This window comes from Lynx rufus, unplaced genomic scaffold (genome assembly GCF_022079265.1).
Source record: "Lynx rufus isolate CCGP_SWC_20201006 ecotype Redwood Valley unplaced genomic scaffold, mLynRuf1.p SCAF_8, whole genome shotgun sequence".
NCBI classification, from domain to species: Eukaryota; Metazoa; Chordata; class Mammalia; order Carnivora; family Felidae; genus Lynx; species Lynx rufus.
The window spans coordinates 133,304,107-133,328,918 of NW_025814896.1; the positions used below are offsets into that span (position 1 = coordinate 133,304,107).

Below are 24,812 nucleotides of genomic sequence, written 5' to 3' on the forward strand. Positions count from 1 at the left end.
GAACGGCGCTGTGAGTGAGGGGAGTACGGGGGGGGGGGGCTGTAGGGACTATCTGGGGAGAGGCGGGGTGGCTTTCGGGAGGAAGGGACATTTGCATGTAGTCAGAGGAAGGGCCTGGTGTGTGGGTGGGCGTGAAATTCCAGGAGGAGGAGGAGGCAGGGAGGCCGCTGTCACCGGACCTGGGGACAGGAGCAGTGGCAGAGCTGAGCCAGGCTGAGGGCCACGGACAAGGTGGATCGCCCCCCCCCCCCCCCCCGAATGAGCTGCCGGGGCTTCCACACGGCCTCCCCCACCTCTTCAGGAGCCACCCGCTTGCCAACACAGTCCCAGGCCAGACGGACCGGACCCTGGATGCCACGTCTCTGCCCGGGACGTGCCTGGATGTGTGTCCACGACCCCTCCACAGAGGACAGACACTCCAAACTGGACCTCGCCAAATCCCCATGGGCAGACAGGCACAGGCCACGTCACTGGTCCTTCCCCAGACACGCACACAGTGCAGGGGGCGCCGTCGGGGGCCGGGATCTAGCTAGTTCTGATTCTGCTACTGACGTCCTGGGACCCCACGGGCTGAGGGGCCTGGCTGTTGCTGCTAGTAGAGTCTTGGGAGCCCGTGGGGGGTCTGTGGGGCCTGTCCGTTCCCTTCCCGGGGTCTCGTCTCGCGGGCAGGTGGGGCAGGAGCGCGAGAGAGGCCCTTGTAAACAGAACGGCGCTGTGAGAGCGGGACAGCGGTGCCGGGACCTGGCCACGCGTGCAGTGTGTGTGTGTGTGTGTGTGTGTGTGTGCGCGCGCGCGCGCTCGAGCTGTGAGCTGTGGGGACACCCAGCCCAGAGGCCAGGATGGGCCCTAGCGTGCCCTTTCGTGAACCGCAGGAGTCAGGTGGCCTGGCCATCCTCAGAGTCTGAGCCCAGGGAGCCCCCCAGCCCCCAAGGCAGTCTTAGAAGCTGCTAGAAAGAGCCCAGAGGTGACAGAGGGGGAGAGCCCTACTCTTTACCCTCCAGGGGCGGCGGACTTTCCTTCCCAGGACCCTGCGCTAGTCAGACTGCACTCACCCCGGCCCCGCGCGGCTCCTGTGGACCCTGGCCCTGGCGGTGTCCTGCCGGGCCGTGTCCCCAGCTCACCCTTGGGCGTGTCTGCTCCTTAAACACACCTCCCTCCAGGCCCAGCTCGCAGTGTTCCTGCACCACTGTGTCTCCAACATCTACTCCGCCCTCACCCCTTCTCCTCTGAGAGGCCTTCTGGGTGTCCCCCAGGCCCAGGAGAGGGCTGCACCAAGGCACCAGGACTCCATGAAGATGCCCCAGTGCATGTAGCCTGAGGGCTCTCCTCTTGGATGCCGGAGTCTCCCCTCTGGCCAGTGAGCTCCTCCGGGCAGACTGGGCTTTGTTCACTGCTGGCCCTCAGCCCAGGGCAGGGGGGCTCTGGGGAAGGTCAGGGACAGGAAGAACTCACGCACAAACTCCCCTTCCCCCAGAATACCTTCCGTGGGCCTGCGGTCTCCCTGTCAGAAGGCTGATGGCTTCTGTCCCCTCCTCAGGGAGCTGCGATCAGACTGGAAGCCAGTGTTGGCCGTCCAGCGCGGGCCCGCCAAGTGTCGGGAACGAAGCTGATGGCCCCCGGCGGTGCCCAGTACAGGGCCAGGCCCTGAGAACAGGCCCGCTGGGAGGACACAGGCCGTGGCGGGGATCGGCCACAAATGTGGCCCCCTTAGGGACCCAGGGACTTTTCCCCAGATGCTTGGGGCCCTGAAGGTGGCTGCAGAGGGCTGACAAGGAAGCACGGACCAGTCAGCTACCTGATGGCCATTCTCTAACTGGGAGGAGATACACACAACTTGGGCCCTCGGGAGCTTCACCTGGGTTCCGGTCCCGAATCCACCACCCCCTTTCTGGACCAGGTCACTTCTCTAAACCCCAGGTGGCCCGTTTGTACCATGTGGGCGGTAATGCTACGTTGCATGTGGATGGGAGGTTGAAATCAATACACTGAGCAGTCTCTGTCCTAGGAAGCCCTCGGCAAACGGGGCTCATGGTTTGGCGACTTAATGCCGGTTTGCACAGAGGAGGCCAGCCTACCCAAAGAGATAAAGTCTGAGCTAAAAAACCCAGGGTTCGGAGTGAGGGGGTGATAGTACCACCCTCATGGGGGTTGATCACGACCTGCCCAGATGAGCAGCCTCGGACACGGCTCCCCCCACCCCGCCCCACCATCCCCTCCACACCCCAGGGCTTCCTTCCTTAGATTCTAAACATTTTCCTGTATCAGGAGTTGTTCCTATCGCTGTATTTAATCCGCGAGCACAGGACACTGAGCCGGGGTGTCAGAACAACTGGAAAAGTTCCACGGAGGTATCACCCTGGGCCAGGGGTGCTCGGTCCACACGAAGGATGGATGGCTGAGCCACACCCTTCACGCAGCCTCTGGGGCACATTGGGATCCTGTGTTTTCCGGGCGGGACCACAGGGGTCCCACAGAGTCATGGAAAACGCAGACTAGCCCGGGGCCATTTTCTCGAAGGCCTGCTTTAGACACATAACGTTATTAGCTCTGCAGTCTAGAGTCTAAGGGATACAGAAGAAACTCCGGAGGAGCTTTAACCAACGTGAGGTGCCCATGCAGGAGGGCAGAGGGTCTGGGCTCCCCCGGGGCAAGGAGAAGGCAGGACGAGACCCTTGTAGGAGGGTGGGGTGCAGGGAAGAAGGGGGCAGGCCCAGGCCTATAATTTGCAATGTAGGGAGGGGCAGGAGGAGGAACCTTCTAGCAAGCAGCTCTGGAAGAGCTTGCTCCAAGCCAGAGGATTCCTGCTGGGGAGGTGGCTCGGACCAGCCAGCTTTAAATTCAGTTCTGGGTTCTCTCCCCCTCCGATGAGCTGAGCTCCCTGGCATCTGGATACCATCTCTGGGGCGACTCCCCTTGCCCACAGAACTGCCCCACTGACTTCTGCGAGCTCCTGCTGGAGCAGGGTCCACTAGGACCCCCAGAACCACATCGTCCACATTTGGACAGAAGCCCTTGGGACGGTTAATTTTCTGTGCCAGTGGGACCGGGTCATGGGTACCCAGATATTTGCTTAAACACTATTCTGGCCGTGTCTACGTGGGCCTTTCTGCATGAGATAGACATTTCAGGTAGGAGACCGAACAAAGCGGATGGCCCTTCCCAACGTGGGTGGGCCTCGCCCAGTTCGTTGAAGGGCTGACTGACGCAAAAGACTCCGTAAGGGAAATTTCGCTCTGAAAGTCTTGAGCTGGGATGTCCCGCTTACACCTCCCGGGGCTCTTCTGTGAGCCAATTCCTTATCATAAATCCGTGCGTGTGCACGTGCGCGTGCGCGCGCAGCTCTCCTGTGGGTTCTACTTCTCTGGACGATCCCGCTACGGCAATCCTTCCCATTATGTCACCCTAGCGCGGAAACTCTCCCCAACAAGCAGTTACCGACTTAACCTTTTTTGTAAAATCCAAGCCCCTCACTGGGAGGGGAGATTCCCCTGGGCCCGGCAGAGTCATCAAGGCACCACCTTGCCCTTGGGCAGCAAGCTGGACCCATCCCAAGTCACCTGGCCTCCCTCCCTCCACCCCCACCCCTGGAGAGTGCCGCCCACCGAGGTCCAGAGCTGCGGGCACATAGGGAGATTCACCACGAACTGGGATCTGGTAATGCCACCGGCCCAGAAGGCACCTTACAGGCAGCTCATGGTTTCTACACGGAGGCACGTATCTTAAAAGATGACTAAAGCCGGGGCGCCTGGGTGGCGCAGTCGGTTAAGCGTCCGACCTCAGCCAGGTCACGATCTCGCGGCCCGGGAGTTTGAGCCCCGCGTCGGGCTCTGGGCTGATGGCTCAGAGCCTGGAGCCTGTTTCCGATTCTGTGTCTCCCTCTCTCTCTGCCCCTCCCCCGTTCATGCTCTGTCTCTCTCTGTCCCAAAAATAAATAAAAACGTTGAAAAAAAAATTAAAAAAAAAAAAAAAAGATGACTAAAGCCAACAAAACAGCCCCGGTCCCCGACAGCCTGTGAGGCAGGCTCCGAGCTACTACCCCCTTCTCCATTTCGCCCCTTCCACAGGGGGAGACGCTGAGCCTCGGAGAGGCCCCGCAGCCCACGGGCAGGTGTGACGGACACTGTGGGTGCCCATCTTGGAGACAGAACTCCGGTCCTTTTCCTGAAGGACACGGTGGGCCCTCCTCTGAGAGCCAAGGGTGTATCCTGCCTGGCCGGTCACGGTCCCTTCATGCCCCCTGCCAAGGCACGGACCTGGGTTTCAGCCAATGAGAGGCGAAGCTGGTGAGAAGGGGAGGGGTGGCGGGGAGGATTCTGGAAAGTTCTCCTCCCTCTCCAGGAAGAAGAGAAGACAGGCCTGCTTCTCCTCCTGCCTGTGGGATGCTGTGTGAGCCGTACCGTGGGGACCCCAAAGAGACAAGTGCGAGGACAAACGCGAGTGTGAGACTGGGAGGCGGGGTGGTGGGGAAGGTGGAGGGAACGTGGGGGGCCCAGGCTGCTGAAATTAGACAAGCCTACAGCCTTTGGACTTCTCGACCCGTGAGTCGGGTGGAATCACCTTCGGCTCGGTTTTCTCCTGCTGGGACCACATGTGTCCCTCTGGTCATAGGCTGAGAAGGCAGGTCTCCCTCACGGCCGGTGCCGATGCCCCTGGTCCCCTCTGTGCCCTCGCCGGGACTGTGTTGATTAAACGGGGGTGGGAGACGCCAGGGCGGGGCGAGGAGGGGAAGGCGGTCAACCCCGCCGGGACCAGTCCTCTTGTATTTCCACGGATATTTCTTGGCATTGGGCAGATATTGAACAGGCTGCACAGGATTTACAGACACAGTGGCAGCTGCGGGGACACCAGCGGGGCCCAGTTTACCAACGGCAGCTGCACCCGCTGAATCTACCTGGAGCCGAGTGCGGAGCGCCGCGGGCAGCCAAGGGGGGGCTCTCGGGGGCCGACAGACAACTCCAAGGATTCCGTTTATTTGATCATTTTAATACAGGAAATGCCAGACCAATCAACGGGAGGACAGCCCTTGCACAGACGCCTGTGTTCACTACGTGGACGGGAGGGTCTCCACGGCACGGGGCACGCATGCATTTCCTTTGACACGGGCGGATGGAGAGCGCATAAATACCACAAGATAACCAGGTTCGGGGCCGGGGGCGGGAGGGGAGATCACAGGCCACGAGGGAACCACGCTTCACAGGCAACGGAGGCATGAAATACGGGACCTACATGGGACATTGCACCTCACCATGGGCATAATTTATATATCAAAAGAAAGGAGGCCATAGTATGCGTACGTGCGAGCAGCTCTGATCGGAGGCCACGGACGAGCGAGGTGGAGCCATGCACGGGGGAGGGCTTGCCCGTCTCCTCTCCCTCCGTTCTTGTCCCCGGCTTTCCCACGGTCACCCGCGATCGCGAGATGGATGAGCCCGCCTTGTCTCCATCTTGGGAAGTCCCATCAGTGTCCTCAGCCGCGTGCCCTGGGCTCCCCGGGGCGGGGAGGCACCCCGGAATCGAGACCTATGAGCCCCGCGTGTAAACACCTGCCCGGGCGGCGCCCTGGGGGCCGGGCCGGGGCAGGAGGAGGCCGGGGGGAGGGGGGAGGCGCAGCCGCCAGGCCGGGCAGGTGCCGCGTGTCGCCCGGGGCCCCGGCCGGGAGAGCAGGAGCGGTGGAGGAGAGGCATCCACTTTTGCAAGCAAAGCTGAAACGGCGAGGCAGAGCCTGTGTTTCTCTGCAGCCTTCCGGACGCCGGGTCCCTCAGAACTGACTGGCGCTGCTGGGGTCACACTGTAACAAGCGGACGATGGAGGGGTCGCTCTTGGCACCTTTAATGAACTCTTCCAGGGACAGTTTGCCTGTGGGACGGCAGAGAGGAGATACGGGGCGGGGGTGAGCCAGTGCCCGGTGCCCCTCGCGCTTCCAGAGGTCACGGAGACGGCTCCCGGGTCCGGGACGCCCCCTCTGGTCTAAGTCTCGCACCTTCTCGAAGCGGGGCCCAAGGGAGGCTCCGCTCCCTTCGCAGGCGCTCCTGGAAACTCCCGTTTTGCTGTCACCGCTCGCTGCAAAGCACGGGGCAGCTTAAGGGGCATATCCAGTAAGACGGGAGCTGTGGCTTGTGGGGCAATTTAAATCCTTCTAGCAGTCACCCCAGGCTTTACGTAAGCAAGCCGTGAGCTGTCCAGAAAGAACACGGTCTCTGCCTCTCACCCATAACTACCGCAGAGCCGAGGGGAGCACGGCTGGGTGGGTGGGTGGGCGGAGGGCAGCCGGGGGCCCCCGGGCACTGCCCGGCCTCCGCTTGGCTGGCAGACCGGCTGTACTGTCACCCTTTGGGGTGGGGGACTCGAGGACACCCGCCTTGCCAAGCGTCCAGCCGGCCCTCCCCCACCCTCTGTCCCTCCCGCACCGCCGAACCTGCCACTGTTGGGACGAAGAGATAGGAACGTGGGTTTGACAACCTCAGTGAGTTCCGGAGAGACCGTGACCCACACGGTCACTGCCCCCCTCTCCCAGGACGCACATGGGCAAGGACGTCGGGGTGAAGCTGGCTGTGCTCTGCCAGCTGATGCTTGGGCAATCTGCGGCTGTGAGGCCGTGATATGTACCCCGCAGGACAGCAGTAAAGGGAGTAAGGAGCTCGTGGCCCGTGCCATGCCACCACGGGCAGGGATCTCCAGCCCCGACCTGACCCAGAGGACACGCTCCGCGAGCGGCTTCCGGGAAGCCAAGTGAGGGGTCCGGAGGCGAGGATCCAGCCTCCCGGGCCGAGACCACCTGCCAGCCCCCCGCCGGAGAGGAACACCCCCTCTTGCGGGTCCCCAGTAGGGGGCAGGCAGACAGGCCCCTCGGGGAGACTAACCAGCCTCTAGGCCCCAGGCTGCGCTGGGAAGCACCCCCTTCAGAGGAGGAGAAACCGTCCGGGACCCTCTGCTTACACGGAGGACGACTGTGTTGTCTCACTCTCCTGATGGCTGGTGGGGACTTTTACCGGCCACTCCCCCACCATCTGATGGCTCCGGGGTAGGGGTGGGGGTGGGGGGGCGGGGAAGCTTCTAAAAGCACAGCCCCTTCCTCCTGGCAGACAGCAGGGCGGGTGAGGGGCTGAGGGGGGCCCTCGGGGGCTCTGGGGTTCCTGAGCATGATCTGCGTCTCTGGGTCCGTCTGGCAGTGGTCAGGGCGCTCCTGGCACGCGGCCAGTCTCAGTTCACACGTATGGCTGGGTGGGGGGTGTGGACAAGAGAGGGTGGTGCTGGAGAAAACCCATGGGCACCACTGACCCCCCGGGGTGGCCGGAAAATAAGACAGAGTGCAGGGCCCCCCAGCTCAAGGGCTGGGCACCCCTGCTTTCGCCCTGATCCCTCCAACACCCACTCTTCCTTCCCTCCCCAGGCCCCAGGGACAGACGGACAGGGGCTCACAGAGGTGCCCGGCCCCACGGCGCACGGACTCAGGTTCACCAACAAGCAGGGAAGGCGCACGGTGCGGGCCCAGCTGGGCCCGGAACGGGTGCGTGGGTCCCGGCAGGGGAGGGGGGCCCAAGGGCGACACTAAGAGCTCCCTGGGCATCGTCCCAATGAATCCTCACCACCGCCCGAGCCTGAATTTATCAACCCCATTTCCCAGAGGAGAAAACCAAGGCTCGGGCGAGCCCAAGACTCCGTGCAGGTCTGTGGGCATCTGGAGCCTGTGCCTTGCTACCCTGGAGGGTGAAAGACGGGTTTTAAGTGAGCACAAGGGCAGTGCCAGACACAAGGCGGTCTTGTTTGACATGTGGACGCGTTTGGGAAACTTCCCTTGCTGTCCGATGTGTCCAGGGTGCCCTCTGCCGCCTGCGGTCACACCGTAAACGTCATGCCCGGGCTGGCTCAGTCCTCTGACTCATGTGCCAAAAGTGCTTGAGAGTTTACCGAGCACCCCTTCACGTATTCACTGATTTTTAACCTCCAGGATGACAGGGCCGGCAAGAGGCACGGACCCGCCCTTGCAGGGCTGCCTCCCCCTGCGTGGATCCTACCGAACCTCAGTGCTGAGGCAGAGGACGACACGTGGAGCATGTCCTCCCCGTACGGCCACCACCACTGCCCATCTGTCCCCACCAGTCCTGCTGCAGTATGGCCCCAGGGACCCTGCCACGGCTGTTGCAGGCCACGGGGCACCGGGGAGCTTGGCAGCCAGGATGACAGCAAAGCAAAGGTTTCCCACCATCCGGGCCCCTTGATGCACCTGCCCCCCGGGTGCCTCCCCCTCCCTGGGACACGCCGATGGGGCTGGCGGTCTCCCTCATTTTAGAAGTGAGGGCACTACGGCTCGGGGGCGGGGGGACAGGACACGCCTTGAGGACAGAGCCAGGATGCAGGACCGGGTCTCTCTGACTCTGAATCCTGCCTCTTCCCTCAGTACAGCTGCACGAGGCCAGGGGTGGGCTGGGAGAGGCCCGGGAAGCCGCAGAAGGGGCCAACCACATCTTTGCCCTCAGCCGCCCTGCACAGACACACGCGCACACACACGCACCCACTCCTTACCGTCATTGTTGGTGTCCATCTGCCGGAAGATCTTGTCCGTTCGTTTCTCCGGGGTGGACTCGTCCTCGGGCATTTTCATCACAGAGGACACCATCTTGTAGATAGCCTACAAAGAGACACGCGGAAGATGTGCTCGGAGAGTCTGGAATGTTTCCGGGCACATGGGGCCGGCGTGAGCTTCCACGCAGCTCACGGCAAGGCGCGAAGAGGTCGGGATGTAGCAGCCTTCGGGACCCTTCCTCAGCCTTCCAGAGGAACGTTTCTAGAATGTTCCACGGTGACTATCGCAGACGGCATGCTGAGCAAAGGAAGCCAGACCCATTTGTGCGAAGTTCCAGGGCAGGCAAAACAACTCCACGGTGACAGGGGGCTGAGACTGGGGGGCTGTCTAGGGTGGGAGGTGGGACAGTGCCCGGGGAGGCCCTTGAGGGAGCCTTCTGGGGGGCTGGGAATGTCCGTAACTCACCGAGGGTGGTGGGCACACAGACATATATGTACTACCTCAGTCTAGAACAGGAAAGATTTAGTCCCTGAAACCCATAGGGAGAAAACCAGCCCCAGAAAGGGGCAGCAGCGAGGTGGCACGGGTCTCTCCAGAAGGATAGAAGCCCTTCTCTTTAGAGCACTGCCATCCGCGGGCTCACCACCACCACGGGCCATCCCTGTGTGTCTCTGTCCCGGGGGCCCAGCCTGGACACGCGTCCCCGTGCCGTGGTGGGCACAGGCGTGCGTGTGGAGGGGCCGCGAGGAGGCCAGCGACCATCAGAGTAACATGCAAGGAGGAAGGGGCTTCCGTGCAAGTGGCCTGACTGATACCCCCATTCCTGAAACAACAGACCAAGAACAGCAAAAGTCTGAGACTTATTATAACTTAAAAAAGCAGGGCATGAAAAACACAAAAACAAAACCCAAAAAAGAGTGGTCCTGAGTGAGTTTTCCCATATGTATTATGTTCCCCTGCTCCTTGCCCCCTCTCTGTTTTCAGGGCAGGGGCAGGCCTGGCCTGGTCCCGTCTCCCACCAGCCTCACGGCCCAGGGGAGCTGTGCCACGCGGGTGTGCATCTTCCTGAGACAGGACACCCTCCCGGGCCCGGGCCAACCCTCCTGCCCAAGTGCAGAGCCAAAGGCAGCACCAAGCCCCTGCAAGGACTTGGTAGGTAGGCTTCTGAAGGACTTAAAACAGCAGTCCATTCTGGGGCGCCTGGGAGGCTCAGCCGGTTAAGCATCCGCCTTCGGCTCAGGTCAGGATCTCGCAGTTCGTGGGTTCCAGCCCCTCGTCGGGCCCTGTGCTGACAGCTCAGAGCCCGGAGCCTGCTTCGGATTCTGCGTCTCCCTCGCTCTCCGCCCCTCCCCTGCTGACACTCTGTCTCCCGCTTTCTCTCTCTCAAAAATAAATAAACATGAAACAAAAATTTTTTTTCTTAAATTCAAACACCAGTCCGTTCTGCGAAAGGTGTAGGGATGGGTAGCCCACCTGGCAAGCTGAGGAGCTATGCGAGGGGACAGGGGAAGGGCATGCCTGGTTGCCAAAGGGCTGACGGGTAGGGCAGGATGAAGACATTCCAGGGAGGCAGATTTCTTACTTCTCCCACCCCGTATAGCTACGGACCGGAAGCGACGAATGGACCACAGAGTTCCCCAAACCTGTGTCGATTTATTCTTTGTGAAGACCACCTATTTGAGACATGGGTTGATCAGGCCACTCGTGGCCGGTTTGATGCTCTTTGCTCAAGACTTCGTTCCTGAGCCAAGAAGCTGCTTCCTTCCATGTAGAGAACGCCTCTTCTGAGGAATTCTAGAACCGGCTCCCCCAGGCTCCAGGAGAGGGGGCACAGGGGGGCACCAGGAAGGAGCAGCTCCGGGGTCCCTCTGGCGAAGTGAACAAAACTTGGTTTCTTTCTGGAAAACAGCCTCACCTGCCAGAGCTCCTGACAGGCGCGAAGGTGAGGCGAGAAGGTCTCATGAAGAGGTGTCCCTCCTGCGTCTGACTTATTCCAGGGCCACTAACGCTTCGGTTCTGCTTTACAACCGCGCGTTCCCGGGGACATTACAAGCTGCCGGCTGCATTCTCGAATACGGGGATTCGAAAAGGTCTCCTAGCAGGCGCCTTCCGCAAGCATCAAGGGACCCCTCAATTGTTAATTTTCAGCTCTGTTCTTTCTTAGGGCATCACCTCTCCGAGGCTCAGATTTTGTGAAATGCAGAGAAGGGCGCTGGCGCACAGGGTCGTGAAGAAACAGATCAGAGCCCTTAGGCCCCGGGCCTGACGCGGACAAGCAAGTGATCGAGAAACCCGGGCTCTTATCATTCCTATTGCAAGGCCCCGCTCGGTTAGGTGCCAGCCGGGCACCTTCAAAAGCGCACGGTGCGGGGTGGGGGAGGGGGCGCCCCGGCCGAGAATGACCCGACGCCGCGGCGACCGCCACACGCGTCCGGGGAGGGGGGCGGGGCCCGGCGTGGCGCGGAGCCGTACCTGCACGATCTCCAGCATCTCGCTGCGGCTGATGTAGCCGTTGCCGTCCAGGTCGTACATGCTGAAGGCCCACTTGAGCTTCTGCTCCAGCTTGCCCCGCGAGGTGACGCTCAGCGCGATGATGAACTCCCGGAAGTCGATGGTGCCGTCCCCGTTGGTGTCGAAGGTGCGGAAGACGTGCTCGGCGAACTTGGAGGCGTCGCCGTAGGGGAAGAAGTTGGCGTAGATCTTCTTGAACTCGTCCACGGTCAGGTGGCCGGTGGGGCAGTCCTTGAGGAAGCCCTTGTACCACTCCTGCAGCTCGTGGTCGGTGAACTCCGTGTTCTCACGCAGGTCCTGCAGCACCTCGGGCCGCAGCTTGCTGTTCTGTTTGCCCATGGTGGCCGGCGGCTACACCTGCAAGACAGGGCCATCAGCCGGGGGCACCCGGGGCCCGTCCCCCACCCCACCCCCCGCCGCCTGCAGCCTCCGTGGGGCGGCCGAGAAACTCCCCCTGCGTGTTGCGCTCGGAGGGCTGGAGAGGCCACCGCCGTGCGTGGGAGGTCTCGGCCCGCCCAGGACACCCTGCAGGAAGGTGGGCCATGAGTCCCGCACCCCTGGCAAAGCCGAGCTGCCCCATGCTTGCAGCGAAAGACACATTCTGACTTCCGGAATGGGGAAATGACTCTGTGTGTGTGTGTGTGTGTGTGTGTGTGTGTGTGTGTGTGTGTGTGTAGGGGGGGAACGCAACTTAAAATCAGCGGAATGAGGCGCCTATCAGCTGTCCACTGGGTCTGTACAAGAGTTGAGGATTCGGTCCTCACCCTCCTGACGAAGGTCCTGCCACGTGGAGCGCACCCCGGGACCCTGGGGTCTGAATAGTTCTTTCTTTCCTCTCTCAGGCACCACCTTCCGGCTTTCCCCTCAGAACAGGTGTCCAGAAACTTTTCAGGAGTCCCCTCTCTGTTTTGCCTCTGAGAAACTCCCAGGGACAGGGGGCGGGGGGCGGGGTGGAACCAGAAGGGGCCCGGGACAGTCCTCGATTCTCAAATGTCACCCGTAAGCGACCAGGCACCCGTGGGAGCACAGAACCTGCTCCCCACAGCGGTTTCCCACCCAGCCTACACAGAAGACTGGTCCTGGGGTGGTGTCACTATTAGACACGGACACAGCTGTCTGCCTCTGGCAGTAACACATGAACATGGCCTCATCATTTTTCGAGCACGTAGGAAAACACAGTGAGAGGAAGATGTCTCCTGCCCCAGTCCCAGAGGGGACCACTCTGAACGGCGTGTGTGTTTGTAAGCTCTAAAGAGTACGCACCGAATCCCCATCAGGAAGGGTAACAGATGTGGTTCATCTCATCTCCCCGGCATTTCCTCCTTCGTCCCCTCCTGGGCTTTATTGGTTTTATGACACATATCCCTGTTTTTACTTGTTATCTTTATAACTCTAAATTACACACTTCAAGTTCCCTTCCTAACTCCTATGGAGGGCGGTTTGGCAATGTCTTTCAAAACTGCAAACGCCCAGCGATCCCATTTTGAGGAACGTCGCTAAAGATACTTCGACCTGTGCGAACAGCCCGTGCACGCTGTTGCTTCCTGAGCCGCTGTCTGTAACACTAACCCAGGCGTCCGTCATCACGTACTGAGAAGCAGCGATCAAGATGCGTTAAAAAAATTTTTTTTTTAATGTTTATTTATTTTTGAAACAGAGAGAGACAGGGAGTGAGCGGGGCAAGGGGCAGAGAGAGAGGGAGACGCAGAATCCGAAGCAGGCTCCAGGCTCCGAGCTGTCGGCACAGAGCCCGACGTGGGCTCGAATTCACAAACCATGAGATCGTGACCTGAGCCGAAGTCGGACGCTTCACTGACTGAGCCGCCCAGGCGCCCCTCAAGATGCATTTTTAAGTGAAAGGAGAAAGTTCGGAGCAGCTACGTAGTTTGCTACCATTTGTGAAAAAAGAAAACACTATTTGTGAGCATGTTTCTGCGTCTGGAAGGACCTATTTAGGACATAACACTGGCCAGAGAGAGACGGCTGACGGCCAAGAGTCGGACGGGGAGTTTTTACCGTAAATCCTTTTGCAGAAATTTTTCAATCCCAAACTCTGTGCATGTGTTTTCTATCCGAAAGCTAAATATACAAAAATAAAAATAACCAAACCTCTATTTCTTGGTCAAGCACCTTGACTCTTGGTTCTCTCTCCACAAGATCAAGCTATCAGCCCCGCCGCTCCTTCCTTCCTTATCAGCTTCTGTCGTGGGCACTGGTATTTTGACAGAGTCAGGGTTTACAGTGTCTGTTTTCTTACCTATAGGTTGGCCCTAAAAAGTGGACACCGGCAAGTGCCTGAGTAAGTTGGCTGTCTGTTTCCTGGTTAGGAGAACCAATGTCAAGGGCAGGACCAATGCAGGGGGATCTGCTTCTGCCCCACCCGAGTCCACCATGAGGTCACCTCGCCAATTGCAGTGTGTTCTAGAACGAGGCCACGGGGTCCAGATGGGGGATCTCCCGTGCCTCCACTGGCCAGCTCTCTGACCCACCCCAGGGATTGGGGTGGCGTGGGCCTCCTAGCATGCTCTGGGGGGCCCCCAAAAGTTCGGGTGTTAACATATAGCTGATTCAACTTCCGGTCCTTTTGGAAATTCAGATGTTTTCCACGACCACTGTGGTTTCTACGTTAAAAAAAAAAAAAAACCAAAAAAGTGAAAATCGAAACATCAGACACCAAAATGTCTCACAGAAGAAGACAGACAGTCAAGACATCCGTTAACATCTCTGTCCTGTTGGAAAAAGCTCTAAGCCAGCTTTGGAGATGGGGGCTCCCTCTGGATTCTGCATTTTTTACGATCGCTCTTGGGGCCCCAGCCACACGAGCTGCCGGGTCCTTCCAAGTGTCACCCTGGAGGGCCTGATGACGGCACACCAGGATGGCTCTGTCCCCAGAGAGCCCTGCCGGGCGGGCAGGGCCCCGTGCCCCAGAACTGTGAGCGCAGGATGCCCGGGACGGTTCAGCGTGGCAGGTCTGTCTCCTCAGGCGCCCTCACGTTACGGTTGACTCCCCCAACAAAACAAACAAACAAACAAACCAAAAAAGATGTTGAGGTTTTAAGCCCTGTGAATATAACATTATTTGGAAACGGGAACGTAGGAAGTTAGGATGAGGTTATTGGGGTGTCCTTAGAAAAAGGTGACAGTTGGATACAGACAGTACAGAAGGAAGCCATGTGGAGAAGACAGAGCCATCCACAAGCCCAGGAACACCAGAGGTTTCCAGAAGCCAGAACAGATGCTTCCCTACAGCCTCCAGAGACCCCTGCCCACACCTTGACCCCCAGCCTCCTGGGCTGTGAGGGAATACGTTCCTGCTGTTTCAGTTGCTTGATCTGTGGGACGTTGTTAGGGCAGCCCGAGCTGACAGACACCGGGCGGGGGGGGGGGGGGCGCATGTGCATGGCTCTGCTGGGTCAGGCGCCCCTCAGCCCCACAGATGAAGCCCCTTGCCCACCAGACCCAAGGATGGGAGCTGAGGGCACAGGAGAAGCCGCCTGGGCCTCGGGCCAGGTGCCCATCCTTCTCTGCCCGTCCATCTGTCCATCCACGGGCTCGCCTGTGCGGGGACCAGATCCAGGCAGCCCCGGGTGTGACCCCGACACCCGTCCCCTGAGGCTGGTCCCCTCACTGAGGCGCCTCTTGCCCACGCCGGCCTCCTGGGTGCCGTGTTCTCGCACACGCACGCGCACACACACGGGGGGAACTCGAGTCCGGGAGGCCCCTGGTGCCGCGTGGGGGCCCCCGAGGGTGACTCTGATGAAGCTACACCAGCCACCGAGCGGGCAAACCGGGCAGCAGGCAGGGCCCTCGGAGCTCAGAGCCACGGACGCCCTCTGTGCTGTCCCCAGCGAATTCTCCCTGCTCCCGTCAGGATCCCTTTAGTAACCTGCTCACCGCACGCCTGCCTCTGTCCGTTCTGTTTGTTTTTTTAATTAAAAACAAAATTTTTTTAACGTTTATTTATTTTTGAGACAGAGAGAGACAGGGCATGAAGGGGGGAGGGTCAGAGAGAGAGAGGGAGACCCAGAATCCGAAGAAGCAGGCTCCGGGCTCCGAGCTGTCAGCACAGAGCCCGACACGGGGCTCGAACTCACAGACCGCGAGATCGTGACCTGAGCCGAAGTCAGACGCTTAACCGACTGAGCCGCCCAGGCGCCCCTGTCCATTCTGTTTAAACAGCCTCCCGGCCTCCTCCATATCCTGTCACTCAGGACTTCTGAACGGCAAACTCTGGACTGCAGAACTTTTAGGCCGGTGGCCCGGCAGGTCGCCTGGGACTCCCAGGGTGGGGTGACTCACTGGGTGGCTTCTCCAAGGCAGCCCCACCTCTCTGTGTCTGCAGAGCAAGGAGGTGGGTGATGGGCCTCGGAGCAGCACCCGACCCAGGGCTCCCAGACGTGACCTACCCCCACCCCCCGGCCAAGACTTCACACACTTCCGGCCCGGTGTTACCTGTGCTTGAAAAAGGGCTCATCTTTCATTTCCCTCATCAGTTCAGCTGCTGTTAAACCTTCTTTTCCATGCTCCTCGTGAACTGGGGAGGTCTCCCGGCCAGCGTCCGGAAGGTGGAGAACACGGGCCTCCCCACCACGCGCACAGCGGGCGGCACCTCGGGTGGCTTCGTCTGCACCTGCTTCCCTCGCTTCCCCCGCCCCTGACGTCCTCACAGGGGACGGCGTAATGCGGTGTGTGGCCAGGGAGGACCAGCGCGAGCAGGACGGGACAGCCGCTGCTCTAGACCCGTGTGACCCGAATTCACCTGGGAATGTGACTGTATTCCGAGACCGGGCCTTTAAGAGATAATTAAGGTAAAATGAGGTCACTGGGGTGCGTCCTAATCCAATCTGCCCGGTGTCCTTACAAGAGGGGCTTGGGACACAGACGGAGGGAAGGCCGCGTGAGGTCACAGCAAGACAGCCGTCTCCAAACCAAGGAGAGGCCTCGGAAGGAACTGAACCTTCTGACACCTTGATCTCAGACTTCTGGCCTCTGGGGCCGTGAGAAAACCAATTCCTGCTCTTGAAGCTGCCCGGTCCTTGTTACTTTGTTACGAAAGCCCTGGGACACTAAGACAGCTGTCCCTGGGCACTGACCTGAGCAACAACAGTGGGGCAGAACCCCGTGCCGGGCACCGTGCGGTTCCCCCAACCTCACTCCTGAGCACCAGCAGCAGGGACAACCAGAAGGTCCACGGACTGTGGGACAATTGGCTTACTGTCAGACCCTTCTCGTAGATCAGTCCCACCTTATCAGCGGGGAACCAGCCCTAGCGGCCCGGGAGGCGAAGGCAGCACTCGGCTCAGGCCCCACATCTTGCTGCGGGCAGCCCGGGGGAGGCGGGTCCAGGGCAGGGCAACACGGTCACAAACAGCCACCTTGGGTCATTAGTGGCACATCCTTTGCCCTGATTAGCAACCCTGCCCTTTTCGCCAGGGAAACAAGCGGGCTTCTGTGAAGTGCTAGGCTCTGAGGGCTCAGGATCGGTCCCTTTAGGACCCACTCACCTCCCGGAACACCAAATCGCCCCTCCGAACAATGCTATCAGTTTGCCTCAGAACGCGTGTGTGATGTATACACTCACAGACCCCACAGAAATGCCAAATTCCTCGCACCTCCTCTGCCCGAGGTAACAGGTGTTTCTGGAAAGGAAGGTACCAGATCCGGGAGAGGGACGAGGCCGGTCAACCCAAAGCTAGAAGGTCACAGGCAGAGGGCACGGTGATGTGCCTGGGGAGCAACTTCGTGCTTGGCCAGACCCTTCCCCAGTGTGTCACCTTCGGGTGACACACAAGACTGAGAATCCGGACTCCCAGCCCCTCCTTCTCCATGTGCTTCCTGAGTATCACGACAGTGTGGTGTGAGGGGGGCCTCCTTCCAGGACTAGGGCTGCTTCCCGCTCTGATAGTCTAAGACCCCTGGGTCTAGAGGTCCAGGCCGAAGATTCCTGTGCCTGGAGCTGAGGTAGGGAAGGCTCTCCTCCCAAGAGGTGACCCTCTCTGAAGAAAGGCGTCGAGTCCGGGAAGGTGGTAGGTACAGGATTCCCTGGAGGAATCTGGAAACGTGTGGTCTACAGATCTGTGTGCCTCATCACACCCCACACCGTGTCCTGAGCCATTTAATTGCGGGGATGCTTGCCCACACGTGTCCACCAGCCGGCGCTCTGCTCCCCCAAATCCCAAGCCCAGGAGTGCGGGGCGCCCCGGCTCTCAGCCTGTTCTCGGGGCCTGGTGCCAGGCTGGGTGCAAGGGGGGGTGGGGTGTGTGCGTGCGGTCTGTTCCAGCCCATCCGGCCCTCTGAATGTGCACCCTGGTTCTCAGCGCTCTGGGCTGCTTACGGCACAGGCACCTATGGATGGGGCACAAGATGTAACATGACGGGGCGGGGGGGGGGGGAAGACAGCATGTGGAATCAAAACTTAGGCCACCTCGGGGCACCTGGGCGGCTCAGTCAGTCAAGCGGCCGACTCTTGATTTCGGCTCAGGTCATGACCTGACGGTTCGTGAGTTCAAGCCCCGTGTCGGGCTCTGCACGCACAGCGAGGAACCTGCTTTGGATCCTCTGTCTCCTTCTCTCTGCCCTTCCCCTGCTTGCATTCTCCTCTCTCTCTCTCTCTCAAAAATAAATAAATGTAAACAAACAAACTCAGGCCACCTCTAGGGAGCACACACCAGATACCAGGGCACTGGGAAGGTGGGGGTCATGCTTGGCCAGGCCGGGAGAAGGCAACGTCATCTCCGTCTTAGAGACAAAGAAGTGAGGCTTCCATGGGGCATGTGCTTGTCTGTGACCTTCCCCGGGCCCTTTCATTGCCCAGGTCCATGGGCGGTGATGGAGGCCGCCACGGTGCCCCCGGCTGGCATCCACTCCGCCATGAAGTAAGCCCATGAATACGAAATAAATCTCCCCGTGCACTGCCAGTCCCTCACTGGACCGGCTCACATGTGCTTACCAAAGACTCAGACGAAACGGTTAATACCAAGAGCCTCGTTTTAGCTCTCTCCTGGAGGCTCTCGGCCCAAAGCAACCGGCCTCGCAGGGACCAGGGACAGCGGAACCCTGCATGCACGGTGACCTCTCTCTTACCAATTAAGCCAAGGCACCAACCTTATTGACGACTGGCCGGCTGGAAAGACAGACGACAAAAAGCCAGCGTTTCTGCAAAGACAAAGCCTTCACCCCCATTTCCCAGCAGCAACGTCCCCTCCCTCCCCCGGCCCCGGTGGCCAGGCAAACAAACACCCAACCCTCATCGGTAGACCAGAAAATCTCACTCTGCTCTCCACTGACGGACGGGGCGAAGAACGGACGTGCCAGGAAGGGTGATCAATTTGGGATCAGAGCCACCTCTCACTTGCCTTGAAAAGCCTCGTGGCCACGCAGGGCTTGGATCAGACAGGCAACGGCCTTTCGAGCATGTCAAAGATGACATTTTCATTCACAGTAATGAAGGAACGGGGAGGGGGTTAATATAGCGCTTACGCCCATCTCTCTGGCTCTCGGTGACTCTGCTATTGTTTTTAATGTGCTAAATTAAAAAAAAAAAAAAAAGCACGCATGTAGCTGGGGAACCCTAGGAAAATATTTAACCCGAAGTAGGTCCTGCCAGCAAATTAAAGCCTTTTTAACGGCAGAGTTCTACCAACCGCCTGGTGAGGCTCTTGGGAACCAAGGGCTCGAATGTGCCATTAATCACAGCTCCATGCTGGCTGGTGGCGTGGGTCACATTTCATCCATTGCTTTAAAATGCTTTCATCAAGTGAGATCTCCAGAGCTCACTGGGCCACGCAGATTTACAAACACTTGGAGAGAGACAGACGGGGAAAGGCTGGAGGAACCAAGTCCTTACAAAAGGCCAACGCTCCGGGTGAGGCTGGGAGGGCGTCTGCTGCGAATCTGAACTTCAAGGGACCAGAGGGCTTTTGGGGATGACTGCTTCCTCTGTCTGGGGTAGAGCAGGAAAGCAGGGGCTGGAGGGACAAGCAGAAAACAGGCGATTTGTGCCGTTTCCCATGCAGCGTAAGACCTGGTTCTTTCTCCTGGTGACCCATTAACAAATGGACTAATGCCGAGAATCCGTCCTTCTTGTCTCCAAGTAAGCGGGTCAGAGGCAAGCCGCATGCGGCCTTGGCTTCTAGCGCAGCTGCTCTGGGGAGGGGCCAGTCCTGTCCCAAGGGGTCTGTGACCGCTGTCAGAACCAAAGCAAGGGAACGGCGCGCTTTGGGGCGGCCCAGGCTGCAACGCGGCCGGGCGGACGCTAGAGGGCGCAGGCAGGCAGGATCCTCGGACCGAAATGGAGACCCCGCCTTCCCGACCCCGCCCCCCACACCAAGCCACCTCCACGTCGCGGGGGGGGGGGGGGGGGGTCTCAGTCTCTCTGTCTATAAGCTTGACACGTCCAACAAAGTAACCACCAGCCACATGTGCCTATTGAGCACGTAAGATGTGGCCCGTCTGAATTCGTAAATGTGCCCTAAGAGTATCAAATACACACTGGGTTCTGACAACTTAATACATAAAAAATAATGTAAAATATCTCAGAGTCATTTTCCTATCCCGATTACATGTGGAATGATAAACGAGACCGTCTGAGATATCGTGAGTTAAATGAATCATGTTGGTAACGTGAATCTCATCTGTTCCTTTTTACGTTTTTAACGTGGCCTACCAGGAACGTTAACATCACACATGAATGTGGCCGATTCTGTATTTCTAGTGGCTGCCATCACTGGGTAGCTCCTTGGGACAGTAGATCTGGGGCCACCAAACAAGAACCCTTGAAGCCCGTCAGCACCCTGTTTACAGGCCCATTGCAAACTGCCACCCAGCTGGGAGGGGTCTGTTTGTTTCACTCCTAGGTGCCCACAAAAGAAAGGGCGCCCACGGCATTCACATCTCACTCACAAGGACACAAGCGAGTCCCACAAGTTTCAAGACCTCTGCTAGAGGCCAGCTGCAATGACGGCCTACCTAGGTCCTTCAGAAAGGGGGTGGTCCTCCTCCACTTCTGGGAGAACAGAAGCCCCTGGGCCACATCTGGGGGAAGAGGCGGTCAGTGACAGACACCCTTGGGAGCGGTTAACAGGGTGTGCCCAGATCCAGATTGAGCTCACTGACTTCCAGGAGCTCATTTTCAGAGGACTTCCTGAAAACCTGCTGCATCCAGTTTTACCAGCTGGATGGGCTCCAGACCTGTGACCTTGATTGAGAACTGAACTTGATTGAGAACCAAAAACCCTCCTGACTTCTGTACCCATCGCCAGCAGCTTAACTCCCCAGGACTTCCTAAAGCTTTAAAAAATAAAAGGAGGGAGGGAGGGAGCTGGCCAAGGCAGAGAACTCCCCTTCCGGTCCTGAACCTTCCTTTCCACTTAGCCGAGATTGGAATGCCCTAAATGTGGGCTGGGAGATGGGGCGGGGTGGGGGTTGGGGGGGAGAAATGGGGGAAAGGAGAGAAAAATCCCCAAGAGAATGTTCTGTCCCTCGAAGAAGCTGCTAATGCAACAGGAAGAGGAACTGTGTGTGTCCCTCCCTATATACCGTGTGCCTCCGAAAACACTGCTTCATGGCCTCGGCTGCCCAGCAAACTTCTACTCAACCAGCAAAGCCCAACTCAGACGCTCCTTATTCAGGGATGTATGTCCTGGGCCCCGAAAATTGCTCTTCCCTCTGCACCCCCTTCCCATTTTTTAACCTATTTCTAATATGACCTCAGCGTGTGCAACATCGTTTCCTTGTGTCCTTCCTTCATTAGATTGTGAGCTTATTGAGGAAAGAGAAGACTTCGCTCATGCCAAACCATGTTCTGGCCCCAAGGCCTTTGCCTTTGCTGTTCCCTACGCCTGGTCTCAAGGCGCACCCCCTCAACGTCCACGTCTTTGCATCTTCTTGGGGGTGCCTCCTCCAAGGAACCCATCTCAAATACATTGGCCCCCCACCCCCTGTTCCGTTGCCCAGAACAGGGCCTGGCACGATGCCCGAGTGAATGAGCCGACGAGTGAGTGAATGGGTTTCTTCTAGGACCCTCTTGCTCTAATATTTTGTGACTTCGCCAGTATCCGGGATTCGGGAACATATCATGGAACAGGGTGGTAAAGTGCTCTCTTGCTTAGGCCTCAAGCTCCAAGAAGGGACATTCCATAATTCAGACTTGGTATCTCGGAAGTTCCATTTACTGGCACAGGCACAGCCACAGCAGAGTAGAGGGCCCGCCTTGGGTGTGTCAGGCCGGGGGCTCCCTTCACCAACCCGGTGCCCATCTCCTCCCTCCCCCGTGAACGTGCCCCCAGCTCCGTAGGTGGCCCAGGGGCCTTACTGCCGCCCTCCAGCGGGGGTCACCTGAGTGGCGGCGCCCCTGCCTCGACCCAACATCACTGCCACTTGAGTCTCCCGGGGAGGAGCCCTTTGAACTGCTTGCCCAGCGGAGGAAGGTAGGTTAGTGGAACAGACAGAAATGAGCCTCTGGGGAAAGAAGGAAGAGGGGAGAAGGAAGAGGAAATGCCCAAGAGAACAATCCTCCCCCTTGTAGAATCTGCTAACAACAGGAAAAGGACTCTAGGCAGGATCCACAAGACCGTGTGATTTTTCTGAAGCCAAAACTGCCACGTATGACCATCCCTGTGTGAGTTTTGAGGCTTATGGGGACAGACCGCTCACCGCCGGGCTGGCGTGGGCGGTGAAATTTCTGGATTGGTTCCCTCACCCCGGCAGACGTTTCCGTTTCCCCTCTGTGCCAGGTGTCGGAACACCGGGGCGGACAACACCCCCCAGGAGGGAAACGGATCCTAGGGGGCAGTGTCCGCACACCCGGGTCAGCGGCGCAGCTCTTGGGAGGCAGAGGGCGCCCTGGGCCAGGCCCAGTCTCCGTGCGCTCCTCTGGCCACGGGACCAGAATGCCCGGTGGGAGGTGGCCGTGCACAAAAGGGCCACGCCGGGCAGCAGGTGCGCAGAAAATAGCCAGCCTGGGCTCCTGCCGGACTCCCCTGCCTCCCTTACGGCCTCCGCTGTTCTCATAACTTCTCTGGGCCTCAGTTTCCTGAGGAACAGTCCGTACCGGCTGCTGTGGTAGCCGTGAAGATAATGGGAAACCGAAGGGTGTAAAAGGACCGACAACTGGAAAGCACCCGACAAATACCGGGAGGTAACGTCACAGCTTGGAGGAGAAAAGAAACGGGTGACGCGCTTAATGAGCTTAATTGCAGTATCGAACAGAAGCGGGCTGGAGGCCGAGGCCAAGGCCGGCCGGGGCTCGTGGGCGGCCTGCACTTCTCACGGCCACTTCTCGCCCGCGGGCCCAGCACCGAGCGTGAAAACCCGGGATCCCAGCGGCGCAGACACAACCGGTGCAGGTCCGGGTCAGTGAAATTCCAACTCCTGTTCTTCAGAGAAAATGAGAAGAAAAGGACAGGCCTATGACGGCAGGGCAGAGCCCCAGTGGGGTGTGCTCCTTCCCTGCCGGCCGTGGGACACTGTGAGCCCCCTGGGGGGAGGGGGAGCCCCTGAGGGAGAGGCTGGGCTCTTCTCTACGGGCCAGGTGTCTCCCGGGGACTCAGTTGTGGCTTCTGCCTGGTTCGGGCCCGTGGTGCATGGAGGAGACGGTTTCTGCACAGGACGCACCCCTCAAGGACGGGGAAGCAGCAGGTGCGGAAGGAGAGTTCTGGAATTCGCCCAGAGCAAGCCCCAGTGTTCCGAGGAGGCTGGGCGGCCCAGATCTGCACAGGACAGGGTGTGCACTCCCAACACACCCCCACACCCCCACACACCGCACCCCTCCACACCCCACGGCGCATACATTATGTATATACCACGCCCCCCCCCCCGCCATCCATACTGGTGTGCCCCCCCCCCCCCCCCCACTGATTGTCCAAAGCCTCAGTCTGTTCGCCGGCTCCCAGTGGAGGAGAACACAGGCCTGGTTGGGCAGGGGTGGGGGGTGCTGACGACGGCCTTTCCAGCACATCAGTGTTTGGGACCACGAGGGTTTCCCTCCTGGGCTCGTTCTTATCTTACAGAAAAGAGCATGGGCCGCGTTTACCATTCACTCACTCACTCCCTCCACCACGTCTGGACCCTCACCCGGTTTAGACTGCACACCGGGACTTCACTGCACACGGGAACCTGAGGACGTCAACAGGGAGCCGCCGTGAGCCTCCCGGGAAGAACATGCCAGAGCCGCGCTCTGCCAGGGCAGGCCGGGGACAGGCCTCCAGAGCCGTGAGGCCCCTTCATGAGCAGTGACATAATAACCATATAACATATGGCACCAATAACATCACAGTACTGAACAGTGCAGAACAATATGGAACCAGTGGATAGATTAACAAAGGTAGGGTGTGGGGAGGTGGGGCAGCTCGGGGGCAGAAGAAAAAAAATGCCATCAAATCCTAGGAATTCAGACTACTGACTCGAAGGGCAGTTCAAATTTGTCAAGTCCGGGTCAAAAAACGTCTGAAAAGGTGCCTCTGAATTCGTTTTCGGGAAAAGGGTAAGGCCCGACCCAGCGCTGTGAGGGAGGCAAGCTGGCATGTGTATGAGCAGAGAAGTTAATTGTTACTAGCACGGCGCTCACTCCCAGCCTCGGAGCGGAGTCAGAGGCCCGGAAGGTCATGTGTCTCACAGCCTTGCTTTCCTGTCTGGGAATCCTGTCTGGGGCCGTGTGGACCCCGAGGCATGTGTGAGCCCCAGTGGACGCGTCTGCAGCAGCTGGGAGGTCCGCTCGCTTCGCTGGGATGTAGGTCCCTCCCCACGGCAGAGCTCCTGGGGACACGGCTGCCACCAAATGCTGGTTTGATACTACTCGGGGCTCAGCTCACTACACCAAAAATTTTTTTCTTTTTCTTTTTCTTTTTTTTGTTTTTAAACTTGGAAGGAATCTGCCAGTGAATCATCATCTCATATGCTATTTGATCCGTGTTTAATGTCTTTGGGAAGAAATAAAAACAGTAAGTCATTCTCAACATCAATGGCATCAGCCCGGCTCACACACGAGGCTCACAAATGGTGACGGGCCCGGCTGCCCCTCGGTGGCCACGGCGGCTGCAGCCTTCGGTTGTCATTGGAGAGTGTGTGTATAATCAGGAGTGCAGACAGCTCACAGAAGCTGCCCTTTGCCATTTTTACTCTTTAAAAGAAAAGGGTTTTTTTTTTAGATTTATTCACTTTTTTTTTTTAATTTTTTTTTCAACGTTTATTTATTTTTGGGACAGAGAGAGACAGAGCATGAACAGGGGAGGGGCAGAGAGAGAGGGAGACACAGAATCGGAAACAGGCTCCAGGCTCCGAGCCATCAGCCCAGAGCCCGACGCGGGGCTCGAACTCCCGGACCGCGAGATCGTGACCTGGCTGAAGTCGGACGCTTAACCGACTGCGCCACCCAGGCGCCCCTAGATTTATTCACTTTTGAGAGAGAGAGAGACAGAGCATGAGCAGGGGAGGGGCGGAGAGAGAGAGGGAGGCACAGAATCCGAAAAGCAGGCTCCAGGCTCCGCGCTGTCAGCACCGAGCCCGACGCGGGGCTTGAACTCACGGACTGTGAGATCACGACCTGAGCTGAAGTCGGACGCTCAACCGACAGCCACCCAAGTGCCCCTGCCGGTTTTACTCTTTAAATCACAGCACCAGAAGCCATAGATTGGGCAGGGAGAGTTGAGACCAAGGTACAAACTCACACACAGCCAGTGTCGATCAGCCCGCATTCACAGGGCACGCAGCAGGTGAAAGACACAGCGCTAAGCGCTGGAGATACGCAGAAGGAGAAGAGGCTTTCGTGCTGCTTATTGTC

At 58.9% G+C, this 24,812-nt stretch overlaps 1 protein-coding gene across 2 annotated transcripts in view; it reads right to left on the reverse strand.

Annotated features, from left to right (window-relative positions):
* Nucleotides 1-4,962: 4,962 nt before the first annotated feature.
* HPCAL1 (hippocalcin like 1) overlaps nt 4,963-24,812 on the reverse strand; it is a 105,115-nt gene continuing 85,265 nt past the window's right edge. For both annotated transcript variants that reach the window (XM_047069538.1, XM_047069537.1), the window contains 3 exons: nt 10,997-11,392; nt 8,524-8,629; nt 4,963-5,856 (listed from right to left, as the gene is read on the reverse strand). In XM_047069538.1, the coding sequence (XP_046925494.1) occupies nt 5,759-5,856; nt 8,524-8,629; nt 10,997-11,374 (582 nt within the window). In that variant the 5' untranslated portion in view covers nt 11,375-11,392 and the 3' untranslated portion in view covers nt 4,963-5,758. The remainder of the gene's footprint in view (nt 5,857-8,523; nt 8,630-10,996; nt 11,393-24,812) is intronic.